This window comes from Mauremys reevesii, linkage group 10, assembly GCF_016161935.1.
Source record: "Mauremys reevesii isolate NIE-2019 linkage group 10, ASM1616193v1, whole genome shotgun sequence".
Lineage (NCBI taxonomy): Eukaryota > Metazoa > Chordata > Testudines > Geoemydidae > Mauremys > Mauremys reevesii.
Window position 1 is genome coordinate 66,264,645 of NC_052632.1, and position 26,800 is coordinate 66,291,444.

General features: G+C 44.7%; 1 protein-coding gene across 7 annotated transcripts; it reads left to right on the forward strand.

Annotated features, from left to right (window-relative positions):
- Window positions 1-26,800, forward strand: NDE1 (nudE neurodevelopment protein 1). Of its 7 annotated transcripts, none has more exons than XM_039493253.1 (11): window positions 1-153; window positions 4,056-4,120; window positions 5,064-5,163; window positions 9,635-9,762; window positions 13,726-13,879; window positions 18,487-18,635; window positions 18,950-19,086; window positions 20,902-21,081; window positions 22,601-22,692; window positions 24,016-24,167; window positions 26,137-26,800. In XM_039493253.1, exons 4-11 carry the CDS (start codon window positions 9,677-9,679, stop codon window positions 26,228-26,230), a joined length of 1,044 nt encoding a protein of 347 aa, XP_039349187.1. In that variant the 5' UTR covers window positions 1-153; window positions 4,056-4,120; window positions 5,064-5,163; window positions 9,635-9,676; the 3' UTR covers window positions 26,231-26,800. The 7 variants fall into 7 exon arrangements, with proteins under 7 accessions (XP_039349187.1, XP_039349185.1, XP_039349189.1 ...); XM_039493254.1 differs by lacking the exon at window positions 1-153 and adding an exon at window positions 435-645; XM_039493251.1 differs by lacking the exon at window positions 5,064-5,163.

Sequence of the window (26,800 nt, forward strand, 5' to 3'; positions counted from 1 at the left end):
AATGGTTCGGATGGGGGCACAGAGACCCGGGCAGGGTAAGAGCTTAGATTCGTACTAGTCCCGGCCGGTGACTGTAGGAGGGTGGCAGAAGGTGCCTGTATCCTGCATGGAAGGTGGCAGTGGCCGGAGCTGGCTGCTTTTCCTGCGGAAGTGGTGAGCGTTCAGGGCTTTGCGGGGTCTCTTGGAAGTTTGGGGAGGACGAACTCCTAGGAGCCTCCTCTCCCATCTCCCCGTGTGGCTGCCACTGCTGTGTGGGGACGGGACAGGGCAGGCAGGGCAGGGGGGTTTCCACGTGGCAGTGTGAGGGTTGCATCCTATTGTGAGGCGGGGGAAACAACTGCCCACTGTGTCCACATCCTGCTTGCATCACTCTCTTCCTTTCTCCTTCTCTGAGGCTGCTGGGGGCATGGACTCGGGTAAGCCCACTGGGACAAAATAAACACCCTGTACTTTCTCCATCGCTCCCACCCCTAATTACTGAACCTTGGACTATTTCTGGAACTGGACTTTTATGTTTTGTCGAGATTTGGAAATGTCCGAAGTAGTTTATTTCCCTTTCTGGGTTTGGTCTGGCAATAGAATCAGAAGCCCCTACTACTGTGAGAACAGCCTCTCGGGCTGAGGCCAGGAAGCATGAAGGAACAAGTAGGTATTTCAGGAGAGAATTTGCCTGTTCTGCGGAGTTTCCTTAAGACAGTTTGAGACTCAAAAGTATTGGATTTGGATAAGTACCTGAACTTTTGAAAAGCCTTTTACAAAAAATTAGCCCTTTTTGCAGAGCTACTCCCATGCAATGATAACCTTCTTAGACTGGCCTCCTAATATATTATTAATTGTGACCTTCTCTTTGGGATGACCTCTTTCTCCCTTTTTGTGGCATTTAAACAAAGGGAAATAGTCCCTGATGTGATGTGAAGCCCAGTATGGGAAGCTACTGGAAGTTTTGGTAACTTGGGTAACTTTGTGAGTGTGAAAACCTTTTTTCTGTGAGACAAAATAACCTCTTTTCTGATGGTTAGAGGAAGATTCCCCATATTAACTTAGTTCTCCCCTTGCCCTGATTATGGAACAAATTTATGGAATTCCAAACAGAATTTATGGATTCTATAAAAGTTTGGCCCGTGAGAGTGCTTTGCTCTTAGTCCTTCTGTTCTCCCCTCTGGGGTTTTTTAGAGGGACATGGAACTGCTCTGAATGTAAACTTCATTGCTGACATTGTTAACCAATTTAAATAGATCCTTAACATATATTTAAGTCCCAGAGCAGTTTTGAACTGGTTTCTACAATCTTCTATTAGAATCCAGTATAGAGTTCTCCTGAGTTTGATTAGCTCTGACTCTGATTACAGTATTTCAATCCCCATATTACTTTGAAGATGGTCTGTGCCAGGGGTCGGCAACTTTTCAGAAGTGATGTGCTGAGTCTTCATATATTCACTCTAATTTAAGGTTTCGTGTGCCAGTAATACATTTTAATGTTTTTAGAAGGTCTCTTTCTATAAGTCTATAATGTATAACTAAACTATTGTTGTATGTAAAGTAAATACGGTTTTTAAAATGTTTAAGAAGCATAATTTAAAAATTAAATTAAAATGCAGAGCTCCCCGGACCGGTGGCCAGGACCTGAGCAGTGTGAGTGCCGCTGAAAATCAGCTCGTGCGCCATAGGTTGCCTACACCTGGTCTATGCCATGGTGATATGAACTAATGTCTTGCAGTACTGTGTCACTTCCTGGAGCGAAACACGTAAACATAACTTTTCTCACTGCAGAAGTTCATCCCATCCCCCCAGAAAACTTTAGTTTCTGCATGATACAGAGATTTTGTAATGTCTGTGACCAGCTGTGCTGCTTACAAGCAGGAAGTATGGCCAAATCTTTCCTTCTGGTTTCTACATGTGTGAAAACAAATGAGGTGTAGCCAAACTGTGTGCATTATATAAAGTTATAACCTTATGTTTTTGATGGCAATAAAAATTGTGAGCAAAATGCTGGTAAAACCCTCTTCTCAACAAAACTACAAAATTGTGTAATGTATAATTCTGTGTGCTTTAGTTGTGTAATGGTGGCCTGCCCCCATTGGACAACCCCATACAATTAGCCCTGCCCACCACACTTGGTATGGGGTGTGGGGTTTAATTAGTAGAACCATCTGGGTATGGAAGAACTGATAGAGAGCATCAGGAAGCTATCAATGAAAGAGAAGAGATGCTGAGGGACAGAGACTGCTGCAACTTCTTCACTCCCAGCAGGGATATCCCCAGTGAAGGGGTGTGGCAGAACCAGGGAAGGGTTTGGTTGGTACAGTAGTTAGATTAAGAGGGCAGCTGAGACAGTGCACCTGCATAGCCACCTCAGACCATGAGGGGGCACTTGGGAGGCAGTTGCTTGTTCATGTGTGGCAAAGAAACTGTTTTTGTTGGCATTGAAAAAGAAAACAGAAGATTTGTGGAAACATTTTGATTGGTCTGAAGTCTCATTAAACCTTGTTTTTTGGCAACCTAAGTTTTGGACCAAAATTTGATAGTTTTCTTTTAAGCAAACTTTTCCCTTTACAGTTTAGGCTGCCTTGTAAATCTTGCCCTAAATATCTCTAGCACCTAACGTGCAGCCTATGCTTGGATAGGGCCTTGTGTGAAATGGCTAGTAGTAAGACATGGTGGGGATGTATTAATGCAGTTCTTGGCTCACTGCTAGCACGAGGCATGCACCTGAGGCCATGGAACTGTAGAAAAACAATTCATGTCACATCCTGTGGCATGATGTAGTAACAAACGTAGGGAAATTTTGAACATGTACTTGCAGTCTCTACATTAGTTTGAAATTAGTTTACCGTAGGCATTACTTAGGGATAGATATAATGGAACAAAGCGTGTTCCAGTCACGTATGGTCCCAGAGGATGCCTGGGGAGTGTACCTTACTGCTTGTCTACATGGGAAAATTTACTGGCAGAACTATGCTTGTATAATTGTACTACTGCAGTTATACCCAGATAATCCCTGTGTAGATGCTTACTCTGACATATGTATCCACACAGGGAATTATATGGGTATAACCGTAATATTATAATTAGACCAAAATAGATCTGCCAGTACATTTCCCTCTGTAGACGAGCCCTTAGAAATCTAAAAAGAAATTCCCCCTTTCCCCTGGCCCCAAAATACATGTCACCATGTAGGGGCAAACAGGCTTTAGAGCAAATCCAGCCCTGATGTCAGTATATTGAACACCCATTGAGCAGCCAGTAAGAGCTATGCTTGCAAATTGCAGGGCTTTTGGCTCCATGTCTTTGTGGCTGTGAGGAAGAGGAGTCCAGAGGGCCCTACTCCTGAAGACCCCCCACTCTCAATTGTGTCTAATTTTGTTCGCTGTCTGAATACAGGTTCCATTGGGCCTATTAGTGCAACTCATGAATCGGCCAGGGGAATTGCTGTCCTGGAATTCATGAGGATCGGTACACGTTAATGTTGAACTCTGTTTTATGCGACTGCTGGGCAGACCCCAAGATAGGATCTTTTCCCAAAGTACATTCCCCAGGCTGTCTGGAACGGCAGTCTAAGCATATACAGGTTCCTGGAGCAAGTGTGGAATGACCATTCTGACAGTACCCACGACCCAAAGATCAGGGTCTTTGGAAAAAAGAAAGTTCAGAGGTCCTATGCAACCTTATGTAATTGCTCACGTGTACCTATCTTCTTTCCTGGCCAACCCAATCCAGAGAGAGGTTAGGTATTGAATCTCTCCCCTCTTTTGCCTATTCCTTCCCTGAATGTTCCAAGTCTAAAAAGCTTCTTTTGGCTCTGAAACTTATCTTTTTTAATCCTCTATGACTATTTGGGACTGGGGGAGGAATGATTTGCATGTATTAACACTAGTTGGTATCCTTTCCTTTCCAAAGGTCACATTGAATTGTAGTTGATGACTTTCTGCAGCTCAGTGCATAAATGGTGTTTCCTTGTCAGATGCATAGTGGTTTAATTTCCACAAAGACAAACTCTCTAGAAAAGGATGTTGAGAATATTTCAGGTTTCTTACCTATATCACATTCTCTTCACAGTGTCCACGCTGAATCCTGTACCACTGGGCTTGTTCCACATGTCTGAGCTTTCCTGTGTATCTGAGGTACTTTTATACAGCCCACTGTCTTTCACAGAACTTAATATATGAGATTTGTTGTTACATGCCAAGCTCTGCAAGTGGAATCAGATTTCACATTTACCAAACCCAACCATGGCCTTCTCTAGACTAGCATTTAAAGGTGTGATGTCAGCTTGTGTGAGCTGATATGTGCTAACTAATGTGTTTGTAATTTAATCTAGATGAGGCATGTCATCTTTAGCATATGCTAAACTGCTCAAGCTAGGTTGAGTTTAGCAGGACCCTAAAATATGATACCATTCCTTTGTCTTGACTAGAATTTTAAGAGGGTATTAATTAGATCCAGTCACCTAGCTTGATATACCATCATACTTCTAAGCCCTAGGCTAGACAAGGCCTGTAAGCGAGCCTGAAGAGGACTTTGCAATTGTATTAAAATAATACATTTTCAAAACACACCCTTTTTGCATCAAGACTGGATCTTGGTGGTGGAGGATTCAACCCTTTTATTTTTCAAACACCAAACTTTTGGAGGTTTTATCTATAATCTGTTAGGAAAGTGCACACTACAATGTAAATCTGAAGGTGCTCTGCTGGGTCATTTTCTTGACAGCCAAAATTTTTAGCGGAAAAAAATTGATCAACAGGAGAGAAGTCTCTATTGAAATATTTTTAAGCTTCCTTGGGCCAGATCACGTCCCTCATCTATGTGGACTGAAGGGTTATGGGAGGCACAGAAAAAGAGGAACATAACCTGTACAGCATCATTTCTCTCCCATATGCACGCAATGAACGAACAGACACCTTGTGGAAGGCTTTCCAAGTTGTGTGTGTGTGTGTGTGGATCTGATTCCATTTGAAGGTCAGGGCTGAAATTGTGGTGGGGGGACGACACAATCAGTCAGTATGTTCAATGGTATTAGCATTAATTTGTTTCTTCCCGCACATATGGCAAATCTTGGGGCAGTGGCTGCTTGTGACCCTATGGAAAGAGTGCTGGGAGGCAGCGTGGAGTCAGGAGCACTGATTCTCTCTTACACTGGAGCCCCTTATGCCATTCCAGTGGGGTAAGTGGGCATAGACTCCCCCCACAGGATGTTCTTGTTTTCCTCTTGGCGTAGAGTTACTCTAAATTGCAGCAGAGGCTGGGGCCAGAATTAGGGAGGTGTGAAGGTGCTTTTATCTGTCTAGCTCAGGGGTGGGCAAACTACGGCCCGTGGGCCACATCCGGCCCGCGGGGCTGTCCTGCCCAGCCCCCGAGCTCCTGACCCAGGAGGCTCACCCTTGGCCCCTCCCTTGCTATCCCCCATCCCCCGCAGCCTCAGCTCGCTCGCTCCACCGCTGGCGCAATGCTCTGGGCGGCGGGGCTGCGAGCTCCTGGGGCAGCGAGCTGCGGAGCCCGGCCTGACCCAGTCTCTGTGCTGCACGGTGGCGGCGGCTGCGTGGCTGTAGCGCCGCCAGCCAGCGGTGCTCCAGGCAGTGTGGTAAGGGGGCAGGGGACAGGGGGGGTTGGATAGAGGGCAGAGGAGTTCGGGGTGGTGGTCAGAGGGCGGGGGTGTGGATAGGGCAGAGGTGGGCAAATTATGGACCGCGAGCCACATCTGGCCTGCGGGGCCATCCTGCCCAGCCCCTGAGCTCCCAGCTGGCCCCGGCCCCTCCCCGGCTGTCCTTCCTCCCCCGCAGCCTCAGCTTGCTGTGCTGGCAGCGCGGCATCCTGGCTGGCTCCAGGGCGGTGCGGTGCAGGGGCAGATTTACAAGTGAGCACAGGGTGCCCTGGCAAAGGCCCCCCAACAACAGGGGGACCCAGGGCCGGGCACTTGGGCAACTCAACACTGGCTGCACTGAAATCATATGCAGGCGGGCGGTGCAGATGGCGGGAGCGCAGGGAACGCAGGCGGAGGACTCAGAGGGAGCACTGGGAGGCCACGCAGCCGGCCAGAGAGAAGTGGCCCTTTGAAGGGGAAACCGCCGCTTCTCTCTGGCTGTGCGGCTGCCCCTGCTCCTGTTGAGTCCTCCGCCCATGTTTGCGGGGCCACATTCCGAACGGGGCGGGGGAGATGGATAAGGGTAGAGTCCTGGAAGGGGCGGTCAGGGGCAGGGGTCCTGGAAGGGGGTAGTCAGGGGTCGGTTGGGGACAAGGAGCAGAGGGGTTGGATGGGTTTGGAGGTTCTTAGGGGGGCAGTCAGGGGGCAGGAAGTGGGAGGTGGTGGATAAGGGGTGGGGGGCAGGCTGTTTGGGAGGGGGCACAGTCTTCCCTACCTGGCCCTCCATACTGTTTTGCAACCCCAATGTGGCCCTTGGGCCAAAAAGTTTGCCCACCCCTGGTCTAGCTACTTACTATGCCTCATTGCTGTAGTAGTTGATCATTACACAAATGTTAATGGGTTTATCCTTTCAATACCGTGTAAGGTAGGCATGTATTATCGCTGATGGGGATGGAGACATTGAGGGATTAACTGATTTGCCCAAGGTCACACAAGAAAACTGTGGCAGAGCTGGGAATAATAGTGATAATAAACCAACAAATTTTCTGAGTCCTGGTCAGGTGCACTTACTGCAAGACGATCCTTCCTTCCCATAAAACCACCTTTGCCTTTCCCACATCTTTTTACACCTTGGGAACCTGACCCAGACCGCTCTGAGGATGGCTTCTGCCTCCAGCACATAGCCAAGATATGTGGTTTCTGTGTGCCAAACCCTGTCACTTCCCTGAGGGGTGGGAGAAAGATAAGGGTGTAACCATTGCCGCAGCCTTCAATGGAATTTGGAAAGTACCTGTTCTGAGTGTGCGGAAAACACCCACCGAAGGGATGATGTGGTCTGTTGTCTTTTTCTGATGGGTTGAGCACAGTACTGGAGGTTGGCCTCTCCTGATTTCTAATCTGAGTGACACATCTGATCTGTGGCCCAAGTGGCTTTCCTTCTCCCTTTCTGCTTCCCCATCTGTAAATGGGGCTAATATTTATCCACCTCCCAAGTGTGGTGTGAGGATTAATTAATGTTTGTGCAGAGCGTTGAGCATGTGAAATGCTTATTAAAATCAAAGGCACTTTCAACTTGCTAAAAATAAAGCGAGAATCTTAATTGTGCATGGTCTAGCTTCACATTACAAGACATGAATATAATTTGGAGCGAGTCACTGCTTCCCACCAATCCCATTCTTAGCTTTTTCCGTACATTTCCATAAATATATCCATGATTGGAAGCCCTGAGACTTCTTCAGTAAATATCACTAGGTCAAGTGTGGTGGTTTTGTTTGTTTGCAGAAGGGTGTAAACCTCTTGTCTTATTAACATTTTGGTTTTTTCTCTGGTCCCTTTAAACTCCTTATGAGTTCTGGTTTATAAACACTTTCATGTTTTCCACACTTCCTCCAGCCCTCTCCCGTCCCCCCTAGGTATTTAAAGGAAAGGTGTTCAGAAGTGTCTAATTCCTTTTGAGTGTCAAATGTGGACTTAGGCTGTGATTTTTAAAGGTGCTCATGTGGTGGTCCACTCAGCCGTGTAAAGCCTAAGTAATTTAGGCAGCCAAGTCCCATTTTCAAAAGTGACCTAGGTGCTTAGGGTCCTAAGTCGCACTGATTTTCATTGAGGCTCAGGCTTCTAATTGTCCAAGTCACTTTTGAAAATGGACTTAGGCCTGGCAATGCCAAACAAAGCAATGCCTAAAATACCTTTACAAATCTGGGGCTTAGATGCTTTTGAAACTGTTGCACAAAGATTTTAACAAATGGTGGGACAAGCCATGAAGACCTGCTATCTGTGTATGCCTCGGATGTCAGGGAGTGTGAAAGCTTAGATAGTCTTTGATACTACTTTTAGCTGACCGGAGAAGGGGAAGGTGAAATGGGGCCACTGAGTTATTGTATTTCACCTGTTTTATAATTTAAAGAAATCTTATATCCACAATCATATAATCCTGTTTTCAAGGTCCAGTCCAGGATTTCTTGCTCACCAAAAACTCCAGTTGAAATCGGAAGTTTAGGGTGCATGTGAAATGCAGGATCAGACTCTACAGTGTGACTGCAAAAATCTTCAAATGATCATTGATGGCTTTGAATGTATTTACTTTTTCTCCTTTTAAGCTTGCCATCTGGAGACTTACTGGCTTATCAATAAACAGCTCTAAAGCTGAGACTTTAAAATTTGGAGTTGGCTTGCTGACTCTGCAGCTCCAGTATTTCTGCTGCCTGACTTTGTAAATGAAGAGCCAGGCTCCACCTTTATTTATGGTCTTCAATCTGTGAAGGCTGCTATTAGGTTTATAATGTCAGCCTCTGTGTAATCCTTGCCTTGCCCAACATTGCACAGAGCAGACTGTCTAGAGGCCTTAATTGTGACCTTTCTCCACTCTGCGGCTTGGTCTACGTTGCCAATTTATGTTGGTATAACTGTATCGCTCTGGGGTGTGTGGAAAATCCAACCTAATCTCTAGAGCAGACAGGGCTATGTCAATTGGAGGTCTTCTCCCATTGACATATCTACCACCTCCCTCTACGCGTATGGGAGAAGCTTCACCAAGCACTAGAGAAGCGCAGCTGCTCTGTGAGTGTAGACAAGCCCTGTGACTAACTCACAAAACCATTTCTACTTTAATGCATTTATTATGGCGCATCACAGGCTTCAGAGTTATAGCTGTTCTGTTGCATTCTGTTTCTACAGACGCTCCCCAATTTACGCAAGCATTCCGTTCCGGAATGCCTTGCGTAACTCGAATTTTGCATAAGCTGAATGTATACCCGACCACTACACCACAAAAACAAACAAAAAAACCCTCTATTTCTAGCTTATGGAACTTTTTCCATAAGTGTGAATTTGCATAAGTCGGGTTTACGTAACCCTGAGGGCATCTGTATTCTGTACTTTATAGTGTATTAGAGTTTAGATAAAAGGTAAAATTTAAAAAGTATCTAAGTGACTTAGATCTGTATGCTCCTAAATCACATAGGCACTTTTGAAACCTTTACTAAAGGAAATCGTTATCCCTAGATCCTTTGTATGTTTTAGTGATGTTCCTTTGTATTTTCAGGGGCAACTGCCATGTCTCTGGGGTTGCTAAAGTCCAACTTAGTTGCATTTTCTCTTAGAACAGAGCATTTGGTTTCTTGCTCACATGGCCTTTCTGCATTTCTCAGAGTGTCCCTCATTCTCTCACTAGGCAGCGTGTGTTCTGGGGTGTCTCCCTCCTCAGCTGCTTTCTGTACCTACTGCTTATGCTAGGAATGTCTGTTAATGTTCTGTTGACCAGTACCATGTAGTCAGGTAGGGAGGGGAAGACACTCGGTGAAGGTAATCTGGTGGGGTACCAACCTTCAATAGATTCAGAGACACTTGAGAGAGAAAATCCCTATTAAATGATCTAGTCCTCCCTCTGGCATGTTGAGTATTTGACAGTGCTTTGTCCAATCTGGTTTTAAATGTATCCAAAGATGAGGCTGCTTCTACTATGCCTTGGGAATAATTCCACAGGAAGAAGCAAGGGGATAATGCAGTAACAGGAAAATGCTAACTTCTAAATTTGCAACTTCTTAATTTTCAGGAAAACATGAAACAAGAATTCTAGACTTCTAGGGATTTCACCATGGAAGACTTGGAAGGAAATCACTTCAAGTCAGTGGAAGAAGAAACCAGCTACTGGAAAGAACTGGCTATGAAATATAAACAATGGTAAAGGCAATGAATTTATGTTCATAATTTGTCGTCCCAGTATGCTCTAGATCCTGTAATTCATTCTAGGAACTTCTAGTGGGATGATGAAATCTGTGTAGAAGAGCCTGAGGCGACAGTCCTCCAGGAAAATTAATAGATTCTAGGGCTGTCAAGCGATTAAAAAAATTAATTGCGCCACTATTTTTCACTATTTTAAACAATAATAGAATACCATTTATTTAAATATTTGTCAGTGTTTTCTACATTTTCAAATATATTGATTTCAGTTACAACACAGAATACAAAGTGTACAGTGCTCACTTTATATTTTGATTATAAGTATTTGCACTGTAAAAAAAAAAATAGTTTTTCAGTTCATCTCATACAAGTACTACAGTGCAATCTCTTTATCATGTAAGTTGAACTTACAAATGTAGAATTATGTACAAAAAACCTGCATTCAACAAATTTTAGAGCCTACAAGTCCTACTTCTTGTTCAGCCAATCGCTCAGACATACAAGTTTGTTTACATTTGCAGGAGATAATGCTGCCCGCTTCTTGTTCACAGTGTCACCTGAAAGTGAGAACAGATGTTCTCATGGCACTGTTGTAGCCGGTGTCACAAGATATTTACGTGCCAGATGCACTAAAGATTCATATGTCTCTTCATGCTTCAACCACCATTCCAGGGGACATGTGTCCATGCTGATGATGGGTTCATGCAGAAGAGAAGAATGAGGGGGGATTTGATAGCTGCTTTCAACTACCTGAAAGGGGGTTCCAAAGAGGATGGATCTAGACCAGAGGTGGGCAAACTATAGCCCGTGGGCCCATCCTGCCCGGCCCCTGAGCTCCTGGCTGGGCAGCTAGCCCCCAGCCCCTCTCCCACTGTCCCCCCTCCCCCGCAGCCACACCGCCGTGCGGACAGCGCTCTGGGCGGAGGGGCTGCATGCTCATGCGGGGCAGCGCAGCAGTATGTGTGGCTCCGACCGGAAGGCACGGCTCCAGATATGCTGCTGTGAGCGGCATAGTAAGGGAGCCGGGGGGTTGGATATGGGGCAGGTGGTTCTGGGAGGCAGTCAGGGCAGTTGGATGGGGCAGAAGTTTGTGGGGGAGCAGGGGATGGGGAACAGGGGGGATTGGATAGGGGGTGGGGTCCTGGGGGCCTGTAAGGTGGCGGGGGTGTGGATAGGGGTTGGGCAGTCAGGGGACAGGGGGCAGGGAGGGTTGATAGGGGGTAGGGTCCCGGGGGGTGGTTAGGGGCAGGAGTCCCAGGAGGGCTTGGTCAGGGGACAAGGAGAAGTGGGATGTTAGATGGGTGGACAGTTCTGAGGGAGGGCAGTCAGGGGGCGGAAAGTGGGAGGGGCTGGAGGGGGGGCGGGGGCCAGGCTGTTTGGAGGGCCGTGTAGGGAAGTCTGTGCCCCCCATACAGGTTTGCACCCCAGTGTGGCCCTTGGGCCAAAAAGTTTGCCCACTCCCGATCTAGATTGTTCTCAGTGGTAGCAGCTGACAGAACAAGGAGTAATGGTCTCAAGTTGCAGTGGGGGAGGTTTAGGTTGGATATTAGGAAAAACTTTTTCACTAGAAGGGTGGTGAAGCACTGGAATGGGTTACCTGTGGAGGTGGTGGAATCTCCTTCCTTAGGGGGTTTTTAAGGTCAGGCTTAACAAAGCCCTGGCTGGGATGATTTAGTTGGGGATTGGTCCTGCTTTGAGCAGGGGGTTGAACTAGATGACCTCCTGAGGTCCCTTCCAACCTTGATCTTCTACGATTCTGTTCAATAACGATCCAAAGCAGAGCAGACCGACACGTGTTCATTTTCATCATCTCAGTCAGATGCCACCAGCAGAAGGTTGATTTTCACTTTTGGTGGTTCGGGTTCTGTAGTTTCTGCATCAGAGTGTTGCTCTTTTAAGACTTCTGAAATCATGCTCCACACCTCGTCCGTCTCAGATTTTGGAAGGCATTTCAGATTCTGAAACCTTGGGTTGAGTGCTGTAGCTATCTTTAGAAATCTCACATTGGTACCTTCTTTGCATTTTGTCAAATCTGCAGTGAAAGTGTTCTTAAAACGAACATGTGCTGGTCATCATACAAGACTTCTGTAACATGAAATATATGGCAGAATGCAGGTAAAACAGAGCAGGGGGATATACAATTCTCCCCCAAGGAACTCAGTCACAAATTTAATTAATGCATTATTTTTTTTAACGAACATCATCAGCATGGAAGCATGTCCTCTGGAATGGTGGCCGAAGCACGAAGGGGCATACGAATGTTTAGCATATCTGGCATGTAAATACCTTGCAGTGCGGGCTACAAAAGTGCCACGCAAATACCTGTTCTCACTTTCTGGTGACAATGTAAATAAGAAGAGGGAAGCATTATCTCCTGCATGTGTAAACAACTTGTTTGTCTAAGGGTAGGTCCATACTTACCGCACGGGTCGACGCGGTGAGTTCGACTTCTCGGAGTTCGAACTATCGCGTCTAATCAAGACGCGATAGTTCGAACTCCCCGCGCGCTCCGGTCGACTCCGGAACTCCACCACCGCGAACGGCGGTGGCAGAGTCGACCTTGGAGCCGCGGAGTTCGACCCCGCCGCGTCTGGACGGGTAAGTCAGTCGAACTACCTTAGTTCGTGTACCTTAAGTCGTGTACCTTAGTTCGGACACACACCCCCTCCCCCTCGTAGTGTAGACCAGACCTTAGTCCTACTTCTTGTTCAGCCAATCACTGAGTGGACTTGTAGGCTCTGAAGTTTTACATTGTTTTGTTTTTTGAGTGCAGTTATGTAACAAAAAAAAAATCTACATTTGTAAGTTGCACTTTTACGACAAAGAGATTGCGCTACAGTATTTGTATGAGGTGAATTGAAAAATATTATTTTTATCATTTTTAAAGTGCAAATATTTGTAATAAAAAATACACTTTGATTTCAGTTACAACACAGAATACAACATATATGAAAATGTAGAAAAACATCCAAAATACTTAATAAATTTCAGTTGATACTCTATTGTTTAACAGTGTGATTAATGGTGATACATTTTTTTTTGAGTTAATCGCATGAGTTAACTGCGATTTAATTGACATCCCTAATAGATTCTAAGGCCAGAAGGGACAACTGTGGCTATGTAGTCTGACTTTGTGTAGAGGAAGCCTGCAGGGGCAATAGACCTTGATGTCTGCCACATGCAGCATTCCAAAAGCGAGATTAAAATAACCTTTCAGAAATATGTTTGAGTCAGGAATATATTGGTTAAGTAGGGATGGTTCAGCACCATCCAGAGCAGGAGTGAACTCCTGGCAGTGGCAGAGAGTCTTCTCTGCATCTCTTTCCAGTTCAAACTGTGTCAGGGTAAATGGAATTTTTATGACTCAAGATGTCAAATTGCTAATTTTTAAGGTTTGCAAATCAGATGGCTCGATCCTGCTGTCAGTGGATCCCTCCTGGGATCAGGCTTTGAGGTGGCGTGTTGATGATCAATATTCATATCAATTCAAATATTGCTACAATGATTAAGAATAAACTCTGAAGACAGGCTCGTTTGCCTTTAATCTCTTGTATAAAACTTCTGCAAATGAGTTTTCACCCAGGTGAATATTTAATATAAATAGCTTAAATTTGCAGACAAGTGAGCATGACTGAGGATATGGTGCACAAAGGTAGGTGCATCCTATCATTGTCTCGGACTCTGTTAACATAAAGATGGACTGGGTTGTTTATAATCCTCTGTTCCAGGACAGATTGCTGAGAGAGTGAAGGTAAGCAAATATGATGTAACTATAGAAAGGCATTTTCATACAATCACTTATTTTCCTTTCTGAACATGTATAGGTGACAGGCAGGCATAGATCCTTCAGTTGTATTGGAGGAGCATTTTATTTTGTCATACGTTTATACTAAGGTGAACGGAATTTCCTTGTTTTTATTAAAATGAACCGAACTAATTCTGTGGCTGGAATTGTGCTTCCAGTGCAGAAAATACACAGGAGGAACTGCGTGAGTTCCAAGAAGGGAGCCGAGAATATGAAGCAGAATTGGAGACACAGCTGCAACAAACGGAATTCAGAAATAGAGACCTTCTATCGGAAAACAATCGCCTTCGAATGGAACTGGAGTCAATTAAGGTAAAGGAACAGCAGAGAAAGGGCAGTGTGTGGGCAGATGATCAGGGAAATATGGAGCTGCAGCATTAGAAATGTGGTGTTCAGAAAGATGTTTATCAACAAATTGCAGCAATAGTTTGCTTTGATAATAAGAAAATATCAATATATTGCCCCATTCTTAGGTCTGAATACTGTAGTTAATATTACTAGCCATCTGTTTGTTTGTTAAGACATTGGATGTATTTCAGGATGGATTCCAGATGGGAGAGCCCTTACGTTTGTAGTAGAATTCAGCACTGTATATATGTATGATACTTTATTTCTGTGTCATCCTTCCATTTCTATCTGTCTGTCTTGTACAGGCTCATATAATAGACCAAAGCAATAAAATTCGCTCTTGCCACAGAGGGCAAGACGGGGGCAGTGGGTTCAAACTACAGCACAGCAGATTTAGATTAAATCTTGGGAAATACTTCCTAACTGTGAGAACAGTAGGAGAATGGAATTGACTGCCGAGGGAGGTTGTGGAAGCTCCTTCAGTGGAGGTGTCCAAAAGGAGGCTGGATAGTTATCTGTCTTCGATGGTTTAGACACAATAAATCCTGCATCTTGGCAGGGGGTGAGACTTCACTACCTGCCAGATCAGCGGGCAGCGATCAGTCCAGTGGGGATTGATTTATCGCGTCTAGTCTAGATGCAATAAATTGATCCCCGAGCGCTCTCCCGTCGACTCCTGTACTCCAGCGCCGTGAGAGGTGCAGGCAGAGTTGACAGGGGAGCGGCAACAGTCGACTCACCACGGTGAAGACACGACGGGAAGTCGATCTAAGTACATCAACTTAACATTATTCACATAGCTGAAGTTGCGTAACTTAGATCGATTTCCTCCACACACACCCAGCGTAGACCAGGCTTTAATGATCATTGCAGTCCTTTCTAACCTATGATTCTATGATATTGTCAAGATCCAAGAGAAGAAAAGTCAGTTGTGCTTAGCTGCTGCACTTGAATAATGGAATAAGTCCATTTTAAAAAAACAGTAGCAGTTGTGACTCGTGTCTAAATGTCAATTGGTACCTATTGTCTAATTAGGAGGAAGCACGAACCAGTGGGAGTTGGGAGACTTGTTTTCTATTCCTGGCTCTGAAAATGTCTCTAAATTACTTCTGCCAGTTGTGTATAACCTCTCTGAATGTGGTTTCCCCATCTGTGATATGGGATAATGAACTTGCAAAAAATGCTTTCTAAGATCTCTAAGGAAAAAATGCAAAGTATTTTGTTTAGTAGGGAGTATCATAAACTTCTTTTTTTTTTTTTTGGGCAAGAATATCTTGGGAGATAGTAATGATGGAACATGAGATGGTGATGCCATTGGGCTATAATGCTACAGAATAAAAAGAAGTTAATCTGCTTCAGTTTCCAACAAGTACAAGATGCTGAAGATAATCCTTTACAAAAAGAAACAACCAAATCCTCCCCCCTCCCCACATACACAATTGACAACTTTTAAAGAACTGCATTAAATTAATATAAACCTGACATAAGTTTGTCACCAAAATTTAATTCCTTTTCAAAAATAATCTTGTTGGCATTTTGTAGCTAATCTGCAAATAATCATTTTAAACATCAGCGGTCTAAAAATCTAGTAAAACTGCTTAGCATTTTCCAAGGCCCAGTTCAATATCTGTGGAGACAGAGATTAATTTAATTAGATATACTTTACTCAGTTGGATCCAGTACTGAGCTAACAGGAGTCAAGTATAACTTTTGAAACCCCTGGGTTTTGCTGTATGTGTTGCTTACACAAGTACAGTAACTAGGTAAAAAACATCAAAAGGAGATACTAAGGAATTCTAGTCCACTTTTAAGATACTGTTTTTCTTAACTTTGTGGGAGCTTTGTTTATTTCAACCCAAAACAAATCCAGACATTGCTATTATTACAACATGTGGTTTAAAACAAAACAAAATCCCATATAAACACCCTTACAGTACTCATCGTGTAACCTCTTGTATGGAATGTTGGCCTAATTGGTCACACAAGCCACATAAACCCATTCAAGCTGACATGTTTGGGGAAGAGGAGGAAAAATATCTCCGCAAAAATAAAACTTGCAATCGATTCCCATGAGGAAAGAATAAATTCTTTCTTGGCCAGGGGGCGAAGATGAGAAGCAACATTACCAGGGCAGTTTGGGATAGAAATAATAAAAAATGACTCAAAAGTGGAGAATAAACATACTGCATTAGGGGGGGGAAATTATTGTTCTCCGCTGCAAAGAACTTGATTAAAACCTATTCTGTGTGACACAAACTCTTTAACAATTGGCTTATTCAGGCAGACTGAAAACGACACTTGCAGCCTGCAAGTGAAGGAACAGTGTCTCCATTGATGAGCAAATCAGCTGACTGTTTATTACAATTCGCTAAAAACAAAGGCCCAAACTTAGCAGTTCTGTCTTTTGTTTGAATCAGTTCAAGAGAGAAGCTTTAAACTCATGAGGCTGTTGAGCAGCATTGTTAACAAGGACTCGCGTCTACTTCTAGATCAACAATACAAAGTTTGCCAGGCCCATGCGGTTCATGGCTTTGAGCTTCCCAGGCTGCCCTCTGTGCTTTCTCCTCTTCCCTCTGAAGTACAGTTCACGCTAATTGGAAACAATGCTTCAGAGGGTTTGTTTAGTGAATCTTATGTGACTAGCTATAGGTAATTGGGCTCTGTGTTTGGTGACTTTTAAGTTAGACTAGTAACTATCCAAGAAATTCCAAACACTTTTGCTCCCTAATAATACAGAATTTCTTCAATTAAAAAAAGGTATTTCCCCAACTTCATTGTCTCTGTACCACTTAATACACACACTGAAATAGCGCTCTTTAAATAAGTAAAAAATAGGCTACAGGCCTTGCTTTGTCTCAACTTTTTAATTCCAGTATGTGGATTTGTTTTCAGTGACTTTAGTTTGTTACGCTTAGATCCTACAGTTTATAAATGCTTTAGGTGTGTTAATAGATGGTAATCTTGGGACCACAGAAAAAGGAATTGGCATATTAAGGTGATCCAGTGCCAAGGTTTTGGTGCATAAATTTTTGCAATATAGGCTACATTGTGTCTCTGCTCGAAAGGGATATTGACATCCTCTTTAAAAAACGTTGTATTAGTAACATAGGCACTCTTCTTTCCTCCCTCCTGGAGTCTAGGCTCTCTTGTGATGTGCTGTCTGCGTGGCGCTGCTGAAGCACACTGATTGTGCTCTGCCTGGTCCTGGGTAGAAGAAGGAAGCACTGTTTGTCTGGTACCCCCGTGTGCCTCAGACAGAGCTGGGATCTCATCTATGAGCATATGAGATGGTGTTGTCTTGTGCCTCTCCCACAGAGAGAACCACTGAAAATCCCTACTCCCTACAGAGGATAGAACTGCTTCCTCCCCATGAAGGGCAGGAATGGGGGAGGAGAAAGAGAGAGAACTAGCGTAAGCACTCATGAGAGTAGGGAGCAGTTTGTGATGGAGGTGAGTGAGGCTAGGGGCTTGGCTACACTTGCAAGTTGCAGCGCTGAGGCTTTCTTTTCCTGCGCTGCTGCTTACACACACCACACACAGGGGCAGCACACAGCGCTGCACTCTGGCTGCTGCTGCTGGTGTGGCCCTGGGGGGGTGGGTAGGGGTAGCGCGCATTGCAGCTCAGCTGCTCTGCTCATCAATGGACACACACACACACTTATTGGCTCTTTATTCCGGGAATAATAAGAGATCTTTAAATTTAAATAAAAACTAAAATTTGTTTTGTTTTTTGTTGCAGCTTTGTTTGTTGTTTTCCGGAGCTCTCTTGAGCTTGTTTTCTTAGCTCGCTTTCTAGCTGTGCTGCTAATCTGCTTTGTGATCAATCTGTCAATCAATCAATCCTCCTCTCCCCCTCTCTCCTCCACTCCTCAGCTCTCGCTCTTGCCCTGCTGCTGCTAACAAAAACAAACAATAAAACTTGCTGTCTCCTGTTGTCTGCTGTACATCAAAATCAAATGAGAAACAGGCAGGAAGGAGGCAGGGAGTCGTGCAGGCTGAGTGCAATTAAGTTTAAGGGGAGGGGTCAGAAAAATGTTCTGATTTTTGTTCTCAGGAACACAAAGTCACAGTGTTAAACTCTCTCTCCCTCTCTCTCCCCCCCCTCTTTCCCCCCCTCCACCCCCCTCCACCCCAAAACACCCCACACTTCCAATGCTGGATAGCTGCCCATAATGCATCACTGCCAATAATGCATGAAATGCTGCCAAATGTGGCCACACTGTGGCCACCTGCGCTGTGGCACACACACACCAGGCACACACCCAGCGCTGCCACTAGATCTCCTAGCTCCCTACCTGTAGGGAGCGAGGAAGAGAGATCCTGCCCTCCCACCCAGCAGCCAAGAAGATTGCTCCTGGGATAGGCTTGCGGAGGTCTGGCTTGATGGAAAGAGGCTAGCGTCTGTCCTTATTGGTTTTAACCCATGTGAAAGGTGGTAGCTCTCAGATGGCCTAGCAGGACCGCCTTCTTTCTGACTAGGAAAGGCTGAGTAAGCACAGCGGAGCAGAAAGGAAGGAAGGGGCTGTGCGGTGCTAAATCCCTGATGTGGTGGTTGGTTTACCTTTGGTCAGGAGAAAATTGAAATGCAACATTCAGAAGGCTACCAGCAGATCTCTGCGCTAGAAGATGACCTGGCACAGACGACAGCTATTAAAGATCAATTACAGAAGTACATTCGAGAACTCGAGCAAGCAAATGATGACTTGGAAAGAGCAAAAAGGTAATGCGGCTGCTCTTAACCCTTCCCTACCCAGCTCTTGCTCTCTTTTGTGAAGCTAGCAGAACTGAGCATGTCCATTTCTATGCTGTGCCAGCTAGCACTGTGGTACTGTCTGCTCTTGCTACAGGTGTTGAGCTGCTGCCTTCCTACAAGTGGGTGAGTGGAATGTGAGGCTGGTCAATTTCTTACAAGGTTGAAATTAAAACATTGGAGCGTCTCACACCAGAAATACCGCAGTTTCTTTGTGTCCGAGTTGATGTTTTAGATGTGCTAGGAACCTAATGACTTCTGTGACATTATTTTTCTACACACAGAGCCACTATAATGTCTCTGGAGGACTTCGAACAGCGTTTGAACCAGGCCATTGAAAGAAATGCCTTTCTGGAGAGTGAGCTAGATGAGAAAGAGAATCTCCTGGAATCAGTGCAGCGATTGAAAGATGAAGCCAGAGGTTAACTAACTGATTTATATACAGCCCTGTCCACCTGCCTTCCAAAGTTTTCATTAAATCCTCCCCTCGAATATGGTGTGGAGATAGTAAGAAGAGAGAGACCTTAAAAATGCTGTCGATGGAAGCTTCACTCTCCTTGATGGAATAGAGATCCTGTCTGGGCTCTTGTCTTGGATAGTAGTTGCATGCTGCTCTCCTCTCTGTCCTACTCTGATGCCTAGGGAGAGCAGGGTGGGTGGTATTGTAGCTTTTTGGCATATTTCTACAAATCGGAGACATGCTTTGAAAACACATTGTAGAATTCAGTGTTTCGTCAGTTGGGCTTTTAGCTAGATCAGGTGCATTTTCTAAATATTCTTCTGACTTGTAGAAACGCCCAAGGAACTTGTAGCCTTGTCCACCCGGCTCCTCTGAAGTACTGCTGTCATTCTATAGCAGACCATGCAGTCCGAGATATATCCCAGAATGCTCTCTTCTCTGCTGTTGCCTCTGTGTTTTAAAACAATAAGAAAAGCTGACTGGCTTAGGGGGATATGATCTGACTGCCCACTTCATTGTGAACTGACAGGACATGAATTTTAACAAATGCAACAGAGATATTGTCAACTTCTGTGATGAGAGTGGAGCCAGTAAGGAGAATAAAGGGACAGAGTAATATGCAGAGCCAGTATGTAACACAGACACCATGAATGAGTGCTGATTCCCCTCCACGACTTCAGCAGTTAGTTTCCTGATTGTTGTCTCTAGCAGTAGGACCAGAAGAGAGGAAGGGTGACTTTGTAGCTAAAGAACTGGACAAGGAATTGGGAGAACTGGGTTCTCTTTTCAGCTCTGTCACAGACCTCACATGGCCTTGGACATGTCACCTCACCTCTCTGTGCCTCAGTAACCCATCTGTAAAGCAGGGATACTAAATTCCCCGTTTTACATGGATGTAGGGAGGAGAAGTTCATTCACAATTGTGCAGTGCTCTGTTAGTAGGAAAATAAGCACCATAGAAAAACCTACAAGTAGGTGGTAATAATGGGAGAGAGGGACCTGTGCTTGTTTTGGGGAGGAGGTGGCAGGGAGGGGAGGGACCATAAGCTTGGGGGTGTGACACTGTCCCAATAAAGCTTAGTTGCTGATCTCCCATTCTGGAATCTGGGATTTTGAGCCAGTTATAAGTGGCTAGTGCCAAGATTCCTGGGGCGTCGGCTGGGATGTGCATGTTCTTTGGAAGCTGAATGTGATTTCTTTTTTCAACTGTGGCAGTGAAACACTCTGGCGCCAGGGGTGGCCAACCTGCAACTCCAGAGCCTCCTGTGGCTCTTCAGAAGTTAATATGTGGCTCCTTGTATAGGCACCAACTCCGGGGCTGGAGCTACAGGCGCCAACTTTCCAATGTGCCAGGCAGAGGGTGCTCACTGCTCAACACCTGACTCTGCCACAGGCCCTGCCTCTACTTCAGCCCTTCCCCCAAGGCCCCTGCTCCTTCCTGCCCCCTTCCCTGAGCCTGCCACGCCCTCGCTCCTCCCCCTCTCCCCAGAGCCTCCTGCACGCCACAGGGCATGGGGAAGGAAGGGGAGGCACTGATCAGCAGGGCAGCTGGCAGGAGGCGGGGAGCTGATGAGGGGGCTGCTGATGTATTACTGTGGCTCTTTGGCACTGTACATTGGTAAATTCTGGCTCCTCCTCAGGTGCAGGTTAGCCACCCCTGCTCTGGAGCGATCAGTGTTAACGGCGTTCTTTGACAACACACAAACACTTCTTGCACCTATAGCTTCGGATTGGGACACGTATCCAAATGCTTTGTGCCTTTTCCTTCTCCTTTAGACTTAAGGCAAGAGCTTGCAGTGCAGCAGAAACAGGAGAAACCCAAAACACCGATACGAAGTACACTGGAGACAGAAAGGACGGACATAGCTGTGCAAGCAACCTTATCTGTGCCTTCAACTCCTGCAGTTCGTAGGGGACCCAATGTCAGTATAAGCACCCCAGGAACGTTTAGAAGAGGTAAGAGTGACTGGCATTTGCTAACATAAGGTTACTACACAATACCAATACTTGTTGAGTAATTTTTCAGTCTAGACTCACTGTTCCTGGTATATGTTGAATTTCTATCAAACTACTGACTATAGAAGAAGCTGAGAAATGTGGAACTGAACATGACAGGTATTGAAGTGTTTAACACATTGAAGGACAGTAATCTATTTTGAATACCTGTCATGGGTTCAGTATGAATGTTTGGGTAGATTTATAGCCAGTGCATTATAACTCACCCATGTTGTATTAAAACATGAGCTTAAAAAAAAAAACAACACCTTCTGGAGCAAGGTAGTTCACTAGGTTATAATTTGCACTCATTAACCATCCCTGAATCTGCATGAGTTTGGTAGAAAGGAGATTGGAGGTCTCAGCAGCAGGGGCGGGCTCTAGCAATTTCGCTGCCTCAAGCACGGTGGCACGCTGCGGGGAGCGCTCTGCCGGTCACCGGTCCCGCAGCTCCGGTGGACCTCCTGCAGGCACGCCTGCAGATGCTCCACCGAAGCCGTGGGACCAGCGGACCCTCCGCAGGCACACCTGCGGGAGGTCCACTGGAGCCGTCTGCCGCCCTCCCGGTGCCGGCAGAGCGCCCCCCGCAGCGTGCCGCCCCAAGCACGCGCTTGGTGTGCTGGGGCCTGGAGCCGCCCCTGCTCAGCAGACACACTCATTTGTATTAGCCAGTTAGAGATGGAGGTTGCTACTTTACTTTAGAGCTGCTTCATTCTGGAACAACGGGAGACTTGTCTGTACCAAATTATAAAATATGGGCTCTCACCAGTGGTACTACTTGCTCATTTTTATGAGCACTAAAAATTTAAATAACTCCCAATTACACCTGCCCAGACTCTTTTTAAATTGAGTAAAAAGGAATAGAAATTCTGTTTAGGGGACTTCACTATATTGTGTGTGTGCACATACACTGTGAGTGTTTTCTTGTGATCGTGTCTGACACTAATAATTTAGCGTTACTTTAACCACTTACTAGAACTGTATGTGTATATCCTGACTGGTACTTTTAGCCTAATGTGTTCCAGCTGGAAGCACTTGCTATGTTTTATAGTATGTTCACATAAGAGAGAGAGGATCCAGAAATTCTTGCAATACAGGCAATAAAACTTTGGGTCATGTGAACGTCTCTGGATGACCTTCTTTTTAGTTGCTGTCTTTCTCTCTCTGGTTCCATTGCAAGTTACAGAGACAGACTAGAACCCTTCTCTTGAAATCTAAAGGCTTAAAAGCTTCTTTCAAAACCAGTGCAAATTAAAGTCCAGCATCTCTTCAGTGCAACTTGTCATGTCGGAAGGATGTAGTGATTTATATTTCCAATGGGAATGAAGAGAATTGCAGTTCAGCTAAAAAGAGAGGAGAGAAGATTGCTACTCACCATTTACAATCTCTCTTTAGTGCTGTGGGGATACTTAAGGTTCTGCTAAGTTTTCTCATATATAATGAGTAAAATATCCCTTTTATTAACCCTTCTCTCTCAAAGGTTTTGAGGATAGTTACAGCGGGACCCCTCTCACACCAGCTGCCAGGATATCTGCGCTGAACATTGTGGGAGACTTACTGCGGAAAGTGGGGGTAAGAAGGATTCAGTCATTAGTTAAAGCAGGGGTAGGCAACCTATGGCACGGGTGCCGAAGGCGGCACGCAAGCTGATTTTTCAGTGGCACTCTCACTGCCCGGGTCCTGGCCACCGGTCCGGGGGGCTCTGCATTTTAATTTAATTTTAACTGAAGCTTCTTAAGCATTTTAAAAACCTTATTTACTTTACATACAACAATAGTTTAGTTTTATATTATAGACTTAGAGAAAGAGACCCTCTAAAAACGTTAAAATGTGTGACTGGCACGTGAAACCTTAAATCAGAGTGAATAAATGAAGACTCGGCACACCACTTTTGAAAGGCTGCCGATCCCTGAGCTAAAGCTATGCAGAAAGGTGATGGGCGGCTATGTTTGTATTATGAGACTGAAAACCAGCATTAACCCTTTGCACCGCTGAATGAGTTAAACTAGACAGATGAACTCAGACCAAAACTTGGATCCAAACAGACTCTAATTCTGCATGAAAGAGATTAGAAAATTGTGAACTTTATTCGTAGCTCAGGCCTCGGCGTAGATAGACTGTACCTCAACAAGGGCCAATCGTTCCCTCTGTGGCTTTTGCCCCACTCAGTGTGCCAGCCAGAATAGCCTTTTCTCCCTTCTAGGTGTCTGAAATAGCAGCGGGAAGGGGAGGGAAAAGTGGAGCAGGCCAGCGTGTATGAGTGCCATGCTAGGGGAATATCCTGCACTCTCTCCAAGAGTGGTGCAGCAGAAATGCAGCCCAGGGGGAATTCTGGTTGAGTCCTCCTTTGATCTGCCTGATGGTGCCTGAGGCAGAATCTAGTTTGTTGGTGATTACTGCTCAAGTCATGTGTTCAGGAGACCCCAGGCATGCCACAGGGTGGGTGTGTGTTGGCTTTGGGGAAAAGGTTTGAAAGAACATTTAGTTTCATAAAGAAGTGATGCTTATAAAAGCAGCCTAGTTATAAAAGGTGTGTTAACCTCTAGGGAAATTGAGGCTCTTGTTGTTTAACTAAACAGAATGCTCAGTTGCTTTTCCATCCTTAACATAAGATCTAACTCCTTTACCTCTCTCTTCCCCTCCCCATCCCCCCAAAACACACAATAATTTTGCCATTTAATGAGACACTTAAGGGCCTGATTCTGAAGCCAGAAAGACTTGTGTATCAGCAGCACCTCTTCCTTCAAATTCAGAGCTCATGTATAGATTTGGGACTAGTAGCTAAAAGCTTCTTCTATTGGAGTCCTTGTAAATGATTAGAAAATCCTTCCATGGGCCCTGTGCTGGGGAAGAGAATGTTGTTTAACTCTCAGACAAACTGTTTGTTTGCTTTAGGCTCTGGAATCCAAACTTGCATCTTGTCGAAACTTTGTGTATGACCAGTCTCCAAACAGACCCACCATGTCCTCATCCATGTATCTGAACAAGAGCAGAGATGGCCTTGAAAAACGATTGAGCGGTTCCCATATGCCGTTGAGCGATAATGGGTAAGTGCTGATTGGCTGCAGTTTCTTAACACTGATCCTGTGGTTTGGTGATACACAGATCTTGATGCTCTAAAGTGAGTCTGAAGTCTGGGGCTGAAAGCTGGGGGATGGGTGGGAAGGTACAGAGTGGCTGGGGATTGGGCTAAGAAGAGTAGACTCTATCAAAATGCCTCCTGTTCTCTGTTTCTTATGGGCCATCTTCTGACATTTGCAAACTGCTCCTTTCCAGTCAGATATCCAGCTCCTTGCTGGTTGAGCTTCCTATAAATGGTCTATCTTCCTGAGATACTTCACACTTTTTGCTGACTCCTTGTGTAAAGCAGTGGTCTGATCTGACAGAAGTAAACTGCTCACATGAGGAGAAGGCGGGGAGCCAGTTGAGACATTGTGTTCTGACCAGTCCTGTCTTGAGGGGCTGGAAAATGCTCTTTCTCTGTTTACCTTCTGGTAGACCTCCCGGTCCCTTATAAAATCGGGCCATTACATCTGATGTTAACCTGGAGATAAGTGTTTCTCAAAAGGGATGAACTACTTCAGGGTCCTTTTTGCATTGCACTTTAGCATAATTGAAAAGAAGATACTAAACAGGGCATGGAGTAGTGACCTACAACAGGCTAATGTATATTTCCTTTAAAAGCACATTGCCATATGTTGTGTATCACGTGATAGCTGACCATTCAAACTAGCTAGCTGAAGGCTTTAAGTGTAACGAAGCACGAAACAGTAATATTCAAACAGGAAATTTTAGAGAGAGGGTGAAAAAATTCAGAAATGACTTGGCCATTTAGGCTCCTGGGAGGCTATCGCAATTCTGAAAACTTTACCCCAAGTTTTAAATGTTTAACACTATCTGTTGAAATGTGCTGTGCCAGAGCTTAGTTTGGTGCCCTGTTTGAAAAACATTTAATTTATAGAGAGTATGTTGAACACTTTCAGTATAAATGTACAATCCAGTGTTTTATTTTGGGCTCCTGGTGAGTGGATGTTGACAGCCAGGGGGTCAGATAAAGATTTGTATGCTCCATATTCTTGTGTTAAAGGATGGCCCAGGAGCATAGTGATGGGTGGAAAACCTGCTTCCCTTGTCACTACTTATGCTCTTCTTATGGGAGGACAGAATAATAAAAGTTCTGCTTTTGCATCACCAAGGCTCTTTCCTGGGATGCAGCTGCTTAGACCTGTTTTGTCTAAATAAATTAAATTCTAAGTCTGGAACCTTTGTACATTTTTGTCTGAACACTTTAATCAGCTTTCCGTAAATAATCAACAAGGGTGTTTCCAGCTGCAGCTCAGTGCCTGTTTAAGCACTACCCATGATCTAGTCCACATTCTTTTCTTCATGAGTCAGATGCATGCAGCATCCATTTCAACTTGCACATAAAATGCTAACCCAAAATATAAAAATGCTCCTTCTGGAGAAGCTGGATAACTCCAGATTGATTGTATTCACTCAGAGCCAACCCCCTAGTGCTGGAATTCTGGTTATTCTCATTGCCCTAGTACCAAAAGCAATAGGATTTAAGGAGAGTTTCTGATGCGGAGTCACTACTGTGAAAGGAAGAGCAGAATCTTCATGAGCTCTTGTAGATTTTTCCTTATTGGGTTTTATAAATGTGTTTGCATTGTATGTGTAAACAATATTCCTATTGATGTAATGTTGAACACAGTATTTTAGCGCCAGCAAGCATAATACACTTCACACTAGTGGGAAGGAGAGAGGTATGTTTTAGCCCCATTTTACAGATGGGAAACCGAGGCACAGAAGTTAAGTGACTTACCAAGTTAGTGTCAGAACTGCCATTTGGATATGAGACTTAACTGTTTGTCTGTTAGTTCCTTGTGCTGTTTGACGCTGAGTGATGCATTTTACTACACAGCAGTGACCTAACAAAGATTGCAAAAACTGAACATGCATGTACAGTGAATGCAATACACTGCATTGCAATTGGGCTGTTGTTTGTATTTACAGGTTAGGGAAGCGCTTGGAGTTTGGAACACGGCCTTCAAATATTCCTGCACCACTGGTACATTCCCCACAAGGTGTAGTCAAGATGTTACTTTGAGAAGATTCTGAGATGATGAGGCCATGATGGTTTAGGGTGTTTTTGTTTGTTTGTTTTTAAACCCTTGTCTTTTAAACTTTTAACAGAATACTAACAAGCAGTCACAGTAGTTAACTTGAATAATGGTGGATGAGAACTACACAGAGCAATTGGCAACAGTCCCCTGCAATCTCAGGCTTTTCCCCAAGACTGAGTTGTGTGGTGCTGTGACAAAGCAGCACTGCTGGTCAGTCCAATACTGTGAATCGCTTTCCTACATCAGCTGCTGTAAATAGCTTCTTGAAAGCTGCTTCTGTAACATTGCTGGTCAAAACTAATGACCTGCTACATAATATTGAGACAATATTCTTCCCCATAAACACTGAATTATTTTCTGTAGCACAACTACTGTTTTAGCAAGAGAGTTATGGTGTTATAACTTTCTAGTGCAGTGTGCTGCGGGCATTATAAATTAGAGAAATGTTTGTCTCCATCTACTTTTTAGTTCCATGGCAAGATTTTTTTTTTTTTTTTAAATACCAAAATTAGTGCAATTGGAAGTCCTAAAATAAAGCCGTCTGGGGAAATTAA